Source organism: Syngnathus typhle, linkage group LG13 (assembly GCF_033458585.1).
Source record: "Syngnathus typhle isolate RoL2023-S1 ecotype Sweden linkage group LG13, RoL_Styp_1.0, whole genome shotgun sequence".
NCBI classification, from domain to species: Eukaryota; Metazoa; Chordata; class Actinopteri; order Syngnathiformes; family Syngnathidae; genus Syngnathus; species Syngnathus typhle.
In genome coordinates, this window is record NC_083750.1 from 13,183,080 (window position 1) to 13,199,128 (window position 16,049).

The window sequence follows — 16,049 nt, forward strand, 5'->3', positions numbered from 1 at the left end:
TCTCTTTCTGCTTCACCTAGTACGTGGTCATAGCAACACCTTTTCTTCCTTCCTTCCTTCCTTGCTTCCTTCCTTGCTTCCTTCCTTGCTTCCTTCCTTGCTTCCTTCCTTCCTTCCTTCCTTCCTTCCTTCCTTCCTTCCTTCCTTCCTTCCTTCCTTCCTTCCTTCCTTCCTTCCTTCCTTCCTTCCTTCCTTCCTTCCTTCCTTGGGTTACTTTGTCATACTTCAGTAGCCTCCTTATTCATCGTCACAGGCGTCGGTCGGGTCTGTGAATGATGCAAAATTAAACTATATGCCATCGCACACCCTTGAATTGATGGATTCCATCTGCCTTGATGATGGATATTCAATCTGCTGCTTAGAAAGCAAACCTACTGTTTTTCCCCCTCCTAACCATCATCGCCTGCTTTTCCATCCTTTCCCTCCCCGTATTTTCATCATTATCATCTGAGCCAGCTCTATGAAGCATGACTCAATCTGCTAACATTGTGTCATTACGCTAACATCACATTCCATTATCCACCTGGCCTCCTTGATGTTTGTCTTTACACCTTTGCATATTTTAAGGGACTTCATTGCTCAGATACACTTCTTGATTTTACATCAATGCAGGTGTCAACTTCATTATTCATCCATCTAGTTGAATCACGAATGACATGACACAGTAATAAAAGCGCTATAATTAGCTTCGGTACCGAGAGCTAAACACACCGCAGTTCATTGATTGCTCAAAGGACAATCAACGAATTATTGCACTTGTGATGTGTCAACATGCTTGATTGCATAATCGCTCTCTCGCTCTCTCGCACTCTCGCACTCTCGCACTCTCGCACTCTCGCACTCTCGCACTCTCGCACTCTCGCACTCTCGCACTCTCGCACTCTCGCACTCTCGCACTCTCGCACTCTCGCACTCTCGCACTCTCGCACTCGCACTCTCGCACTCTCGCACTCTCGCACTCTCGCTCTCTCGCTCTCTCGCTCTCTCGCTCTCTCGCTCTCTCGCTCTCTCTCTGGTGTAAATAGCATGACGTAGTTTGTCCAGTTTTCACAGCTGTTAGCAAGAATTGGTCTTGAGCGGTTTAGTTCGCATTGGCCCGCCCACTCTGAGCTAAATGATATCACTTCCAATTTGTGTTAAAGTTCACAAAGCTTTGGTGCGGCGTGTGTTCGCTAGTAGCAAATAAACACTTCAACTAGTTGGCAGCGTGATTGTCTGCAAGTTAATTGTTTCTTTTGGCAGGAATGTCTTCATAATTAGGCAGCTGGTGAACATGCAGTGATTTAGCGTTTTGTGTGGGGCATGTTTTACCTTCTCTATTCATGGCTATCCTGGTGAGATGCAGCCCAGTTCCAGCCAACACAATAAGCGCTATCAGATTTGGAATGAACGCTGTCTTTGTCTATTGTCAGCCGGGACAATAAAAACAACGACGTATGCTGGAAACAATTCACTCTCTTTTGAGACGGCCTAGCCCTTATCACACATGCACAACAGAGGTGTGGAGATATGGAAAAAGAAATCATTTGTTGTGTGTTGCTTGTGTCTCTTCACGGCCAACTTGAAAGTCGTCAAGACCGAAGGGCTTCGGAGACGTCACGGCTGTATTCTTGTAACGCCAGCCGCCAGTAAGGTCACAGTCGATTGATTCCACAATTGCATCCATCGTGAGAGATTTGGTTCGTTGGCATTGAGTGGGATCAGCAGAAAAGCTGACCTCGTTTTCCAACAGTGGCAGATTACAGATCTTGTAACAGTTGACACAATGCACTGCAATCTTTCATCCAGTCATTACTTGTTTCCCCCCACCCCCCTTCAGCCTTTGGGGATGGGCACTCCTTGATACACGTATTTCCCTCCCCTTATGCAATGTTTGCTCAGCCTCTTTAGATGTTAGTGATGAAGCAGGCTTTTCTTGTTGACTGAAAATGTATTGAGACAACCTGTTAGTCAAGTGATTGATGAGTTTTTTTCACGCGGCCGAGTATTTACTTTTGGAGGTCCCCCTCGATACTGAATATGGAATATCGTTTCGAAGTCCGTTTCATTCAACACGATAACGAAACAACACGCTCAATGTCAGACTTTCTTCGCCTTCGGTATCGGTGGCTGCGATCGGCGCGGTCCCCAAGAATGAGGACGATAGGGTCCTGAACTCTCAAATGACCAATATTTCCTGTGGTTTTGATTCTACAGTACGCCCAAAAGGCTCCGGTGAAGTTGGATCCAACGGGCCTGGGTTGGACGCTTCAAAGCAGAACCCAGCCAAGCCCCCTCCGGTACGGGTGATCGGAGGCTCCCCGTCAATCTGCTGGCCGGGACCTTGCAGCCTCGCGCTGCTCCTTGCTGCACTTTGCTCACAGTGGACCCTATTCTGATGTCTCTGGGACTCCGCTACAAGAAAGTGCATAGTGACTTTAACGTCCAACACACACCCACACCCACACCCAGCATTTTTCGACTGCTCCATCTTGTTGGATGACAAGAAGTGAAACTATAGACGGCAGATTGCCCGTCCCGTTGTGGCGCTCGCCACGTGTTTGCTAAAAGCGATCTCCTGCACAAATTCCCCAGCGCGCCCTCTGGATTCATGAAACGGTGGAGATGGACACAGCTCGGCCGGCACCGTTCACTCTTAAAGACACGCCCTTGGCGGCATTTCTAGTGAGGACTATGTATGTAGGAGGGAGGCCTTAGACAATTGACATACACGTACTTTTCTTTGTACCTTTCTTTCCTTTTGCCACGGCAAAGCACTGCAGCGTCTTCCGCCCCCACCGAAAAACTCCTTTGAAAACGTTTCTCCTGTGTGAGGATTATGGAATGCATGCTAGATTGATAAATCCGTTCCAGGCGTCTGACGAGCCAGAACAGCAAATTTGATATCCTCTAATGACTGTGTATCTTGGCTCGGATTAGAATGTAACGAGTGTGCAGGTGAGCGCCCTCGCGCACGTGCAACGAGGTGTTTATAGTAAGTGACTGTATATATACGTACGTAGGCAGGCGGAGTGTTCAGCCTAAAGCTCTTAGTGCCTGATGGAGCTTTATGAGCTGATTTTGCTCATCTGCTCTGAATATACAGGGATGTGATAGGAAGGAAGGAAGGAAGGAAAACGATGTGATTTGATTTTAGGAATGTTTAGCGTGCATCCTCTTTTGCGTGTTGGCTTGTGGAAATAATGCATGTTGTCAAAAAATGTTCATCCAAGCAGGATCAGTGTCAAAAGAATCACTCTTGGAATGATTTGCCCTCAATCCTTAAAGACCCTGTAAGAATTCCAAAATGGATTGCCTTTGTAGTATTCAACTGCGGTTAACCGCAGCCCGCCCGAAAACAATCGGACATGACTTCCACCTTACGCTAGTGGCTGTCGTTTGCAATTGCTTATTTATTCTTCACACTTCTCCAATGCAGCACTTTTCATCCACGCTGGCGTTGTAGTTCAACAGCCAGTCGTTTTTCTTGTTATTTTGTCGGGACAGATGTGAGCGTGCGCACGATTGGTCAATTTCGACGACACCGGATTCGTATCTTTCTATTAACCCTACAGTTTGAAAAGGCCGATATCGGATACACATCTGATTTTTTTAAAAATGATGATTTGATTTTGTTCCATTCTCTTCCATTCCTTTTTTTTTCTTCGCGCTGCCATGACGCAAATCAAAACTGTGCGTTTGACATAAAAAACAACAACAACAACAAGTTTGTGAAGCATAATAGTGTTGAAAACCATTTTCAAATGTTTGGTGCTTCTCTTGCCAGATTCAGCACAATGGTAGGCATTGTGCAAGCCCTTCTTAATGACTTCATTGTGTGTCCTGTTCGAATGCTGAAAATGTTTTTCTTTCAAGCAGTCACGATAACAGAAATGCCCCCAACCCACCCTAATGCCGAACGTTCCTCACAAATCCAATAGATAGCAAGTAAATCCGTATTTGTCTCGGCGCAGAAGAAGCTGAACACGCAAGCCGCTCGCTCGCTCTCCTTGTACAATGTCTCCGATCCAGCTCGTGAAACGCGTGATGTCCATGAATGTATACTCAGCGTGATGTCAATGAATGTATTTTCAGCGTGACCACCCTGATACAGCACTAAGGCTAGCCAGGCTTCAAAGATGCACATTTTAGCTCCGTTAGGTCCGGACGGCTTGGTCTCCAGTCCAGTCCAGTTCCGTTCTCTGTTAACGCGGGCTAGAAGGATAGATTGTCTTTGCTGTCCAGTCTGTAAGATGTGGTTAATGAGGCATGGGTGTTCCGTTTTCTTCTGTGCTAAATTCTTTCCCCATCTCCCTCACACGGGTCACTGTCCGCCATACTATATTGTCGCATGTGTATAAATGTACGTCACTGAACTTGTTTTGTGTCTTATTGCATTGTTTTTCAATCTGCTCTGCTCTGCTTTGTATTATTTGCCTTGGGGGAATCTTCTCGTAGCTGGACACCAAAACAAACAAGCGGACGAGTCCGGATCTTTTATGAACAGAATGAGTGGATATGTTCATTTTGTCAAACCTGCTGTGAAAAAGACCACGGCAAACCTCAGGAGGGTAAACGTGTAAATGCTCACAAGCCCAAGGATAAGGTACAAAGGAACAAACTCAACATGTAGCTGTGAGGAATGCACCAAACCATGCCAATGCCTGGCTGGCTGGCTGGCTGGCTGGCACCACTTTGAATCAAGACACTGCTTGATTTGCATGTCAGGGAGAAAGGACATTCTTTTTGGGGATAATGATGTCAAGACTGAAGAGAGAGCGAGAACCAATGGATTGAGAGAGGAAGCCATCTTGAAACAACACGGGAAATGAACCCATTCATTGTCTTAGTACTTCACTACAGGCAGGCTTTGTGAAAAATCATTTTAGGAACGGCAAACAAGTAGGCTGCTGCTGCCGCCGCCGCCGCTACTACTGCTACTACTGCCGTTACTTCCCAAAGCTGAGGAGTCGTGATTGTGTATGCAGCCTGCACTGTTTGACCTTCTCCATTTGCATCCAAGAGGCTATATTGGTTGGTGTTTGCAGCAGAAATCCAATGTGCACAAGTAGCTTTGTGCACTGACGGAGGCAGCGTTGGCCGGCTTGCAGCGTTGTGCAGCCCAACTAACTGATTGTTTGGATGGTTTTGTTTTTGGCATATGAATTGAACAGGCAAAAGCCACTCACTGTCAAATGAGAATAGCATCGCAGTTGCCAATCACGGCTCACCGTTTTCTGTAGCTGAGCCGTGATTGGTTGTGATCAGTCACCTGGCTACCGTGATGTCATTTTCAGTCGACAGCAAAATGGCCTCCCCTTGAGATGGATCCAGCGTGAGATGGATTTTGCTGTCATATTTCACATATTTCATTAATGCCACGTATCGAGCAGCGGGGTCAAATCTTCCACTTTCCATCGAATTGGACCATAAACATCTAACGTTCACGTACACGCAGTAGAAGCGGGTCAGTCACATACTAAGGAAAATGGGCTGCTGGGATCGATTAAGACAATGAATACGACTATCTCTTTTTCCTATGCGGAGAATTGTTTTGAAGTCCAAAGGAATTGGAGTTCAACCAATGTCCTGGAACGGGGATTCCACTGTAGTTTCAGGTCCAATTATTGCTCGGTGTCCATTTAAAAGAGTCCAGGCTGGGTCTTTTTTCCCGTCATCGGTTTGAGGAAAGGAATTCAATGGCTCGGCTTCAGGCGACAGAGGCACTTGAAGCCTCCACCACACCCACACTGTTTTTATCATCAGCCTATCAGCGCAAATAACTCATGACACTTTCCTGGCAGAGCGGCCAGTGGCCGCACGCTTCTTCAAGTATGTGCCCCAATAGCGGTGATTTCATCCAACCGGTCGCTCCCACAATTGCAGACTTGCACTCGTATGCAGACTGCATTGGATCCCTGGAATCCCTGTTTCGTGCCGCGACCGTCTGGCCGGCAGCAGACGACGGCCAAAAGTGTCCCGTGCCTGGTCCTTGCCAGTGTTGGAATTGAATAGCTTTGACCCCAAAGCAATCCCCTCCCCTCCCCTCCAGCAATGTGTCGTCCTCTGTTTAACAAACTTGCTTCAAGCGACACAAATCAATTCATGGATGTCAATGATGTAAGTTAAAGTTCAAACTTTCACTTTGTAGCAGACACATGGATGGATGTCTTTATTTCCCGATTCACTTTTTTGCTTTTACTCTCTAGATCACTGAGCGCCTAAAAGGAGGCGTTCAATTCATTGTTTCTATTTGTGTTTGCGCAGAGAAAGTAAACACCGATATAGTAAACATGGCGGCGCAGGTTATTTGGCTAGCTAACGTTCAGGGCCGCTGCTCCGGCGGAATATTCTTTTGATTTTGCACCGAAGGAGGATAGACCTATACAGACTATTTCCTTGCATCTGGACGTGTATTTTGGAAATCTCGTCCATATTTGGACGGGTAAAGAATTCACAAGATAATCCGGAAAATAAACCCTAGTCTAAGTCCAAGTATCAATTTAGTCCTACTGTGCATCGTTCTCAGGAGATGCTGAAGTACTTTTGCCACTTCTGGTGTGCATATGGCAGGAATACTGCCAGCGAGTGTAAGTGAGAGTCGGGGTGACGTGAGGTCACAGCTGCTCAGCTGTCTGTCTGGTCTATTTGAAATGGCAGTACGCGTCAGCGCTTGTGTCTCACCGGCTCAGCCAAGTCCGCACCTCATCTTCTCAACACGCGTCTAATCCACGCAGTCGCGCGCACGTCCGAAACATTTGCCAACAAAAGTCCACTCGGCGAAAACTGTCGACGCTCTGACACTAATAGGCTGTCTGTCTGTCCTTTTCCTGCGTGCATCGTGGTCTCGGCAGAACCCAGTAGCTGTGTATGTACGTATACTCAGGCCAGTTTCAAACTAGGGAGCCCGAAATCCTTCATGCTAACCCTAACTCCATTTAGAAAGGGACTGGATGGAAATGGGGAGTTCTTAATAGATGGGGAAATGTCCAAGTGGAACGTGAAATGTATTACCGTCCACTTTATGGGAGTAACAAAAAGGATGAGGGTCAGTGCAGGATTGGAGGACAATCTAGGCACAGGCACCTGGAAAAAAAACAGATATCAAATGCTTATCCTAAATCAATTGCTTTTTTCTTTTTCTTTTTTACTCGGGTACTTGCTAGCTGTTAGCTGCAGCTATACCAAGTGGCCAAGATTTACAGTACCTACTATAACGAAACGTAGAAAAGAAAAGAAAGATATCATGACAAATAACAATGTTGCGTCGGATGCCGTTTCCACTCCCCGCTTTCCCGCTGCCGACGCAATTCCACTCGAACCTTCCCTTTGACTGCATTTCTGAGCATTAGCAACGCAACGCAGAGTGTCATGTCAAACCTGCAACAGCTGAGCAAAACCAAAGAAAGAAGAAGAAAATGATGATAATTGCTTCACTGGTCCTCCTCATTGGTCACACGGATCAATTCCCATCATGAGAAATCGTATACTATCTGCGTGGGTGCATGGCAGTCGCACAAGGCCGGTCATCACGTCGTGTTCAATTCCCCGTCAGACTCGCTCTATTTGTCAAGTCGCAGCCGTGCTACTCGCTGGTGTCCTGGAGATGAATGAGCGCCCGCCGGCCGCTGTGCCTTTTCTCCTGGATCCCTTGGGTGTCATTCCACCTTCCTCAAATCTCATTGGCTCTCCCTTTGGTCTTTTGTCATTCTCCTCCGCTAACCCTATTTTTGGTTCCTAATAGTTTCTCGTTTTTGTTTTTTTTTTTTCCCCTGCAAACCTAATGACAGGGTCCGCACAGGAACCATGCCGACGTTATATACCACGTAGTAGCATTCGAAGAAGAACCCAAAGGCATGCTTATGACATTTGCATTTACAACAGGTGCTGAGCGAATCCTCCGCCTGAACGCCACTTCAACACGCCGCTCGTGAAAGTTCATTTTGCGTGGGGATGGGAGGCCAAAGCACGTTGCCACTCAATTCACCATTGGACCTTCTCCTTCTAAACAGTGAGTGCGCGTGAGCCCTCCAGTGCCAAAGCGCAAAGGAAGGCGAGAGGAATGTGTGTTATTCCAAAATGGAAGTAGGATTTAATTATGACGGATTCTTGGTGGGGGGCTGAGAACGGCGCCAGGAAGCACGCTTTTCAAGGTTGCCTCTGTCCAACTGGACCTGACCTCGAACAACCGAGTTGAGGTGAGTGAGACGACTCTTCACTGAATGTAGTATTTGAGATGGCCAACAATTCCGTTGGAAACAAATGCGCATCGCTCTTTCTAGCTACTACTTTGTCTCATTTGTATCTTTTTATTTTTTCGTCTTGTTCTTTTCTTTGAATCATTTCAGACTGGAAAGCCAGAGTGTGGACCTGATGTTTCGTGCTCACGTGGACATTTTCGAATCATTGCCAGCGGTGAGTGAGAACCCGCACATCACCCTGACTCACTTCCTCATCTTTTTTGTTTTTCTTTGTCATTCAAATTTGTCTGGTTTACTAACGGCACTCTTTTGGTGTTGATTCAAATTTGCGACAAGAGATTAGGCATTTGATCAATTAGAGACTTTGTACTCACGTATTATGAACTAATGGAATATGAATTGCAAATAAATACGACCTAATAGTCCAAACAGAACCAAATGCAATCAAGGAGTCCTTCAGGCTATTGTATTCACAAGCACATTAATAAAGTGTCATTATAGGAGATGACACGATGCACGAGGATCACTCCAATTAATCTGCGCCTCTGCCAAGGTCTTCAACTTTGACTCAAAATAGATATGAGAAAAAGAAGTGGTCTCAAATTGCTTTGCGGTGACTTGATTGTGTTGCATTTTCTTTTCTCGGTATGAGAATCAGTATGGTGTTCTGACCTGATGTGTTAAATTGGCTCTGGATTTCAAGCAGTGCCTTTTTAAAATGCTGCAAAATGTCTGCAGTGGAAAACGTGAGTGGCAGCTTCTCTTGTGGCCGTCTCCATAAATGGGTTAATCGTCCAGCTTTTCTCCACCGAGCGCCATCCTAAAGTAATTCCAAAGGAGAATTGCTCTCTGATTAGTAAAAGCTACATTTCTCATTTGTGACGCCCCGAGAAGTCAAGCATTATCGCTGCAGTTCTTTCGTCTCGCTTTGAATATTGTATATTTATATAGCCCCCTTTCTCTCTTCTTATCATGCTTCATATGATTGCCCCAATAGTTCTCATTTGAATCATCCGTCAGTCAACGTCTTGCACGACCGGCGGGCGATATCACACATGAACTTGCGGAAGATGAACGTAGTGGTAAAGATGTCATCGAGAGTTACCATTTGAATGAGTCGTGACTTGACAACGACAAAAAACTGTGTGACTTCCAATTCACAAGGTTTGATTTTCAATCAATCAGCCACCTTGAGTGTGGTTTGGTCTAGGTCATCGTTGTAAGCGCTCTCTTTGTGTCCTTTATTTGTTTCGTCACTACGGTTGGCTTTGGTTCTGCGTCCCGCCGCTAGAAATGTCAAAGAGGGAAGAGATCACAAGCCTAACCCTGATGTTGACATTGTGAGGTAAGTCTGGAAGGGAAGGCTATTAGCATACTTTGAAATGTAGGTCATGCTGTGACGCTAGCACAAGGCCACGCACAATACGATTTTGAGGCATCACGACAACGACGATGTGGAAAGTTCTTTGCCTCAATCGGGCCCCCAGTCACCATCATTTTTCTTTTATCGCTCTCGCTGGTCTCCCCAGCTTCCCCTTGCTTCCTGGTCCTCATTAGAAGGCCTTTCATGGTCAGGTCCAATAAAACTTCAATGGGAAGAAAACGTGGCTGCTGTGCTGCTGAGCGAGCGTTAATTATACAGATCTTCATGGCAGACAGTGAAGGGCCAATCAGTTTCTCCACTAGTGAACTATGGCCACATGTGCCTCCCAAAACGTAACACTCTTTAAAGCCAGCTTGTTCCTCTCTGCTCATGTGACGTTCCGGGGTCGAGCCCTATTAGCAGAATAGCCAACAAGAAGCAAACATTGGTGATTTTCACAATTGTAAATTGTAATAATGTGACATTTAAAAAAAAAAAAAAAAAAATTCAAGACAAATCTTTGACTCGATACATGGAATCGTTTCACAATGATGCCTTAAATGCCTTTTGGGGGTATTTGCTCGCTTGGAAACAGTTCTTTCCCTTGCAATGACAGACGGTAAGGAGGCTAACAATCAGTTCAATCAGTTGTACGTAGGGCCTATTACGTTCACATTTTGTCATATTAAATGATATGAAATATCATGTTACTATTTTCATGCTAGGGTATGCCAATTTTGGGGTCAAATGTGTTCATTGGTACAAATAATACGCTTGATTTGACGTGGGTGGGAAAGAAAAATTGTAAAATCAAAGTATCCTCCATTTCAAGTTATTTACTTTGGTGGCAACATCTTGTTATGTAGCGCACTATGGCAATTTAGCCACGTTGTAATGTCATCCATCCATCCATCCATCCATCCATCCATCCATCCATCCATCCATCCATCCATCCATCCATCCCTCCATCCATCCCTCCCTCCCTCCCTCCCTCCCTCCCTCCCTCCCTCCCTCCCTCCCTCCCTCCCTCCCTCCCTCCTGCCGTTCCCTCTCCCATCTTCTCACTTTAGTGTTTGTGTGACTGCTCGATGCTTATTTCCAGCAACGAGCGAGCGTTTCCATGTGTCAAAGCCATAATGCGTGGCGGCGGCCTCGTCCACAAACGATCCATAAAAAGCATCTCCCACGCCAGTGGCATCATCAGACCGTCGGCTTCCAATTCACACACACGCCGACGTGACGAAAGGGATTTTTTGTCCCCCTCCACATTGAATGAAAGTCTTGTTGATCATCAAGTATGTGAATGAAAATGTTTAGCTAGATCCATAGGGAGAGTTCAAATACACTTGGATTTCACCTTTGAATCTATTCTCCTGTATATTGCTGCACTCCATTTGGTAGGAACTGAATTTTGTGACCATTGCTGATATGAAAAAATGCTGTCATTCAGGCCCTTGCAAGATGAAATTGATCCAGTTTCTATGCCATGTGTATCCGTCCGCCCATCCGCCCGCCCGCCCGCCCGCCCTGTCCGTCCGTCCGTCCGTCCGTCCGTCCGTCCGTCCATCCATCCATCCATCCATCCATATCCATCCATCCATCCATCCTCATTACAGTTGCAAGTGAGTCGAAGCCCATGCCAGTCGCCTTTGGGCAAAGGGCAGGCAAACAACTTTTCTCACTCACATTCATCCCCAGTGGGCGGGCAATGTCGAGCTGAAGGAGGCCTTTTTAGCCAGTGGGACAGCTGATGGGTACCGGCAGGCCAAGCGCAATTCAACTTTAGTGGTCAGTGAGGATTTAACTTGGCGTGGGAGGAGGTCATTGAGGCCACGGAGAACCACGTACTGACGGCCCACGCATCTTGGGGGTGCCAGTTCAGCATCAGGGTCCTGGAGTGCTCAGGAAAGTTTGCCCAACCAGTCTTAAAGTGCTTGGTGGAATAGTCTTGACACTTGGGGGTCCTCTGGAGAAGATTGGACTATCAGGGCCCCCCTCCTTTTATATCGACTCTTCAGTCCCTCTATGACAAGTCTCAGAATTTGCTTCGATTCTTTTCCAGTGAGGGGTTAGACTGATTCTGTTCATATCCTTTAATAAGTGATGGATGGATATGGATGGATGGTGGATGGACGGACGAATGGGCGGACGAATGGACGGGCGGAGGGACGGGCGGATGGATCTCCCATGCATTGTTTTGTCATGGGGAGGAAGCCCAAGTATCCGGAGAAAAGAAACACAAGCATAAGGAAAAATGCAAAGAGCGCACAGGAAGAGCAGAGCCAAACACTCCAACTGAAGATTGGGACGTAGTGCCCATCACATTTATTTGACTCTACAGTACAATACGTTAGGTTTCGTTTTTCAAAAGAGACATAGTAATTCCAGTTTGTCCAGACGTCGGCACCGTCGCCTACAAATGTGATTGAAATGTTTCAAATGTCTTGGGCCTGCCATGTTGGAGAAACTGATTGGAGCTTTTGCACACCATAACACAGCTGAGGAGAAGAACACGAGAAGAAACATATTGGTGAAGGTGAACCAAAATCCCCAGCGGGGGAGCTCCGGCAGGTGACAAGTGAAAGGCACGCTGGGACTCGAAATTGCGCCGCGAGGAGTGATGTGGCCGGCCGCATGTACGTGTGCAGCAGAGTGAGGAGGAAGATCAGCGCTGACCTCCTCTGTACCGATGGCGGGAGGGCGCGGGATGATGGGTCAGGGCGGGCACGCCTACCTCCAGCTCACCTGGGACAAAATCAAGATGTCATTGCAAACTGCAGCCAGTCTCATTTAGAAGAGGTGTGACCAATTGTGTCCTTCATGGTTCCGGTCTGCCTACCTCCAGCTCACCTGGGACAAAATCAAGATGTCATTGCAAACTGCAGCCAGTCTCATTTAGAAGAGGTGTGACCAATTGTGTCCTTCATGGTTCCGGTCTACCTGCTGCAACACACTTGCATCAAATGACCTCTTTTGGGTATGTTGGAGCAGGGAGACATATGTATGTCCACGCCAGCTTTAGAGTGCACTCTTTGTTTTGATTGTATATTTGATTTGATATTATAATACTTGTACAGCTAACACTACTTGTGTTCCCACGGCGCGTCAGAGCATTTGACGTTAACTGTGCGCACCTCCCAGTACAGATGAGAACCCCCCCCACCCCCCTTAACGCCCTCCTTCCCTCCCTCCCTCCCTCCTTCCCTCCCTCCCTCCCTCCTTCCCTCACTCCCTCCCTCCTTCCCTCCCTCCCTCCTTCCCTCCCTCCTTCACTCCCTCCCGGCTCGTCCTAATTGCCGGTCCAGACGTTTCGTGCATGGGCTGCGCAAGAGCGTCAAACTCCATGCTGGATTATTTCTGAGTGGACTGATTTGTTTGATTCTATAGCTCATTGTCAGTGCCCTATTCTCAGCAGGACCTCTAAAACAAAGTGTGGACTCGTTTTTAGCGGACCGCGTGACGCGGTTTTATATTTATATATATATATATATATATATATATATATATATATATATTTTTTTTTTTTTCTCGCTCCCTTTTTTTGGCATCGGACGTCTGCCGTCACTTCAGTGGCAGGGAGTTGATCGAAGAGACTACTGTCTCCAGTCTGTATTTTGCTCAATTGCTTTCCTCCTCAATTTTCTTTTTGCACTTGACTGTTGACGTTGCGCCGGGATGGATTCCTTCGTCGTGGCAGCTCTGGTGCTGTGCTCGCTCACGGCCACAGCCTGCGGGGACAAAGGCGCCAGCAAAGCCAGGAGTTGTTCGGATATAAGGCACTTTTATACCGGCAAAGGATTCGCAGTGAACGGCATTCCTCAGTCGGAAATATCGGGTGAGTGTGAACACATCCGACCCTTGACTCGGTCCTTGAATGCACCGCGAGCTGTCAAAAATGATTTGAAAAAAGTGACACAAAACAAACAAACCAAAACACTGTTTTATTGCACGTCCCTTTGTTCAAGTCTAATGGGAACAAAGTGCGCATTCGATTATTATATTGATCCATCCAAAACATGATTTGCTCAGGTTTAAATGCATTGTAAAACAGATAGATGAATGGGAATGAATGCTTTTAGTTTCAATATCTATTTAGCAGCATCTATCCAAAGTGTCACAATCTGCCGTTCGAACACATGTTGCATATGTTGTGTGTGGCAATGCCGAACTGAAGTCAGTGTATACACATTAAGAAGATGTAAGCATGATAGCTTCTGGGAAAGATCAGGAATACGTTGAACATGTTGAAGCGGCTCTTTCTCGGCGCTGCGAACGCACGCACGGGCGCACGGGCGCCTGACTGCTAGGAACCGTTGCTTGTTCTAAATAATAATTCATTTCATTTGATAAATGAGCAGCAGGAGCAGCAGCAGCCAGTCACTTGAGTGTGAGCTGTGAGAGCACCGTGTTACTCATCGCCAGAGGCGTAGCCAGGAATCTTTCCAGTAGGGGCGCACGCCCACATGAAAAAAAAATCGAACATCACCCACGCCGTTCGCTGATCGCTAAAACAACATCTGGGTCGGGAAGGCAAACGGTGAATGGATAACATTGCGCATATAGAATAGCGCAAGCACATTCGCGCAAGACCGAAAGAAAAAAACGGCATGAAAATGAAGAATCGAAAAAGCTCGATTTTTTTTTTTTTTTTTTTTTTTCAACCGGGGCGCAGGGAGTCCGAACCGGGGCGCCGACCCAGCTTGGCTACGCCTCTGCTCATCGCTGTGAGAGCACCGCGTTACTCATCGCTGTGAGAGCACCGCGTTACTCATCGCTGTGAGAGCACCGCGTTACTCATCGCTGTGTCATCTGTAGTCTCACGTCAGTCAGCCTCTCTTGCAGCTTAGACGTACGTGCGCGTCTTGTGGAATTGGGTGGATGGCTTTGAAAACATACTCTAGGTACAGTGGGGAACATGCAGTGACAGGAAAGACAGCAGGTTCTGCTGATGCATGCTTATGCCATTTTCCTACGTAGAAAGAAAATGCTTTGTGGACAGTGGACATAGGGCACGGGATGTTCCAATGTGCTGTCTGGCAGTCATGGTGGAGTCCCCCAAGGGCCAATATACACTAGGTAGGGTTTGTAGTTTGAGTAGTTTGACAGGCAGGGCGAAATAAATTGACGGGTACGTATGTTCCCAAGCTGTCATTCCAAGCTATCACCTCCAGTGACAAGCCATTGGACCATGTATAATCAAACACAGGAGAATCTCTAAGGCAGAATACAATATGTTCCACATTTCAATCCATTTTCTCATTGGACATTAAAGATACATTTTTGAAGACCATTGCTAAAATCACAAATGTGCATCTAAACTGAGGCCCAGTGACACATTTGCGGCCCAGCATGAGTCACTCACTTGAGCCCATTCAGATTGTCCGCTGGCTTGCTTGCTGGCTTGCTTGGTGGCTTGCTTGCTGGCTTGCTTGCTGGCTTGCTTGCTGGCTGGCTTGCTGGCTGGCTTGCTTGGTGGCTTGCTTGGTGGCTTGCTTGGTGGCTTGCTTGGTGGCTGGCTGGCTGGCTTGCTGGCTGGCTTGAAAGCGCCACGTTATCAGCCCTGAGTGTGTGCTCAGTCGTTTCTTTTTTCACCCTGCCCACACTAGCTTTTTAATCTAATCGTGGCCCATAAGAAATGTTACTTTCCATATATGCTACGGACCGCTACAAAATGCCGGTTGGCCCGCAAATGGCCACCAGGCCGTCGTTTGGACACCGCCGGTGCAGTAGTTCACGTTGATCAAATAGGAAGCCGGTTAGTACTTGCTTAACAAGAATGTAAACTTTCAAAGTGTGAAGACTGTGCTGGCTTTGTAATGAAACTTTTCATGTCGCCATACATCAAAAGGTGCAAAGGACCAAGTAGTAACCCGAGACTTTGACTTTTATGGCCGGCCAGAAATGCATTTCTCTAGTGCAATAATGAATGCCCGAGCTCTTCCTCCCTATGTTTTTTCCCCCCCTTCAAATGTGTGTAATCCATAATGCATTAAAGAAAGACCTCCAATCTTTAAATCAATCAAACGGAGCTGTACTCAAGTCCAGGTTGGATCGTGAAGCGGTACAGGCAGAGGAACGGAAGCTTTGACCATTTTCCCCCTCGTGTCTCCGCCGTCCGTCTCCAGCCTGGAGGACATAAATAAGCACTCTGGAGTGGCTGTAGTCTGGCATATTAAACACCTGGGTAAAAACATGAAAAGTTCACTTTATGCTTCCCAATTATGAGCCACCTGAATATTGAGGCTGATCCCTGACATTTGGCTGAGGATGTGACACCGGGGCGTGATCAGACTCATGGCTGCACTCAAGGTCGCCCGGCCTCGTGTGTGTGTGTGTGTCACACCTCATTTCTTGACTGCCAATATACATAATATCCATTTGCGCCACTGAAAAAGACAACATTCAAAGGGGAAACTCTTGCTGATGGGTTTCAGTGAAATGTTGGCGCAAGGTTTAATGAAGCGAGGAAATAAGTCTGTTGTGCAGAAACCAAAGTCTTGCAATGA

The 16,049-nt window shown here is 46.8% G+C and overlaps 2 protein-coding genes across 7 annotated transcripts in view; both read left to right on the forward strand.

The window, feature by feature from the left end:
* LOC133165804 (glypican-5-like) overlaps positions 1 to 4,355 on the forward strand; it is a 60,488-nt gene extending 56,133 nt beyond the window's left edge. For all 6 annotated transcript variants that reach the window (XM_061295695.1, XM_061295697.1, XM_061295699.1 and 3 more), the window contains one exon: positions 2,197 to 4,355. In XM_061295695.1, the coding sequence (XP_061151679.1) occupies positions 2,197 to 2,378 (182 nt within the window). In that variant the 3' untranslated portion in view covers positions 2,379 to 4,355. The remainder of the gene's footprint in view (positions 1 to 2,196) is intronic.
* Positions 4,356 to 12,814: 8,459 nt separating this feature from the next.
* LOC133165334 (glypican-1-like) overlaps positions 12,815 to 16,049 on the forward strand; it is a 45,208-nt gene continuing 41,973 nt past the window's right edge. Inside the window, exon 1 of the mRNA XM_061294896.1 lies at positions 12,815 to 13,378. Coding sequence (XP_061150880.1) covers positions 13,219 to 13,378 — 160 coding nt within the window. The 5' untranslated portion in view covers positions 12,815 to 13,218. The remainder of the gene's footprint in view (positions 13,379 to 16,049) is intronic.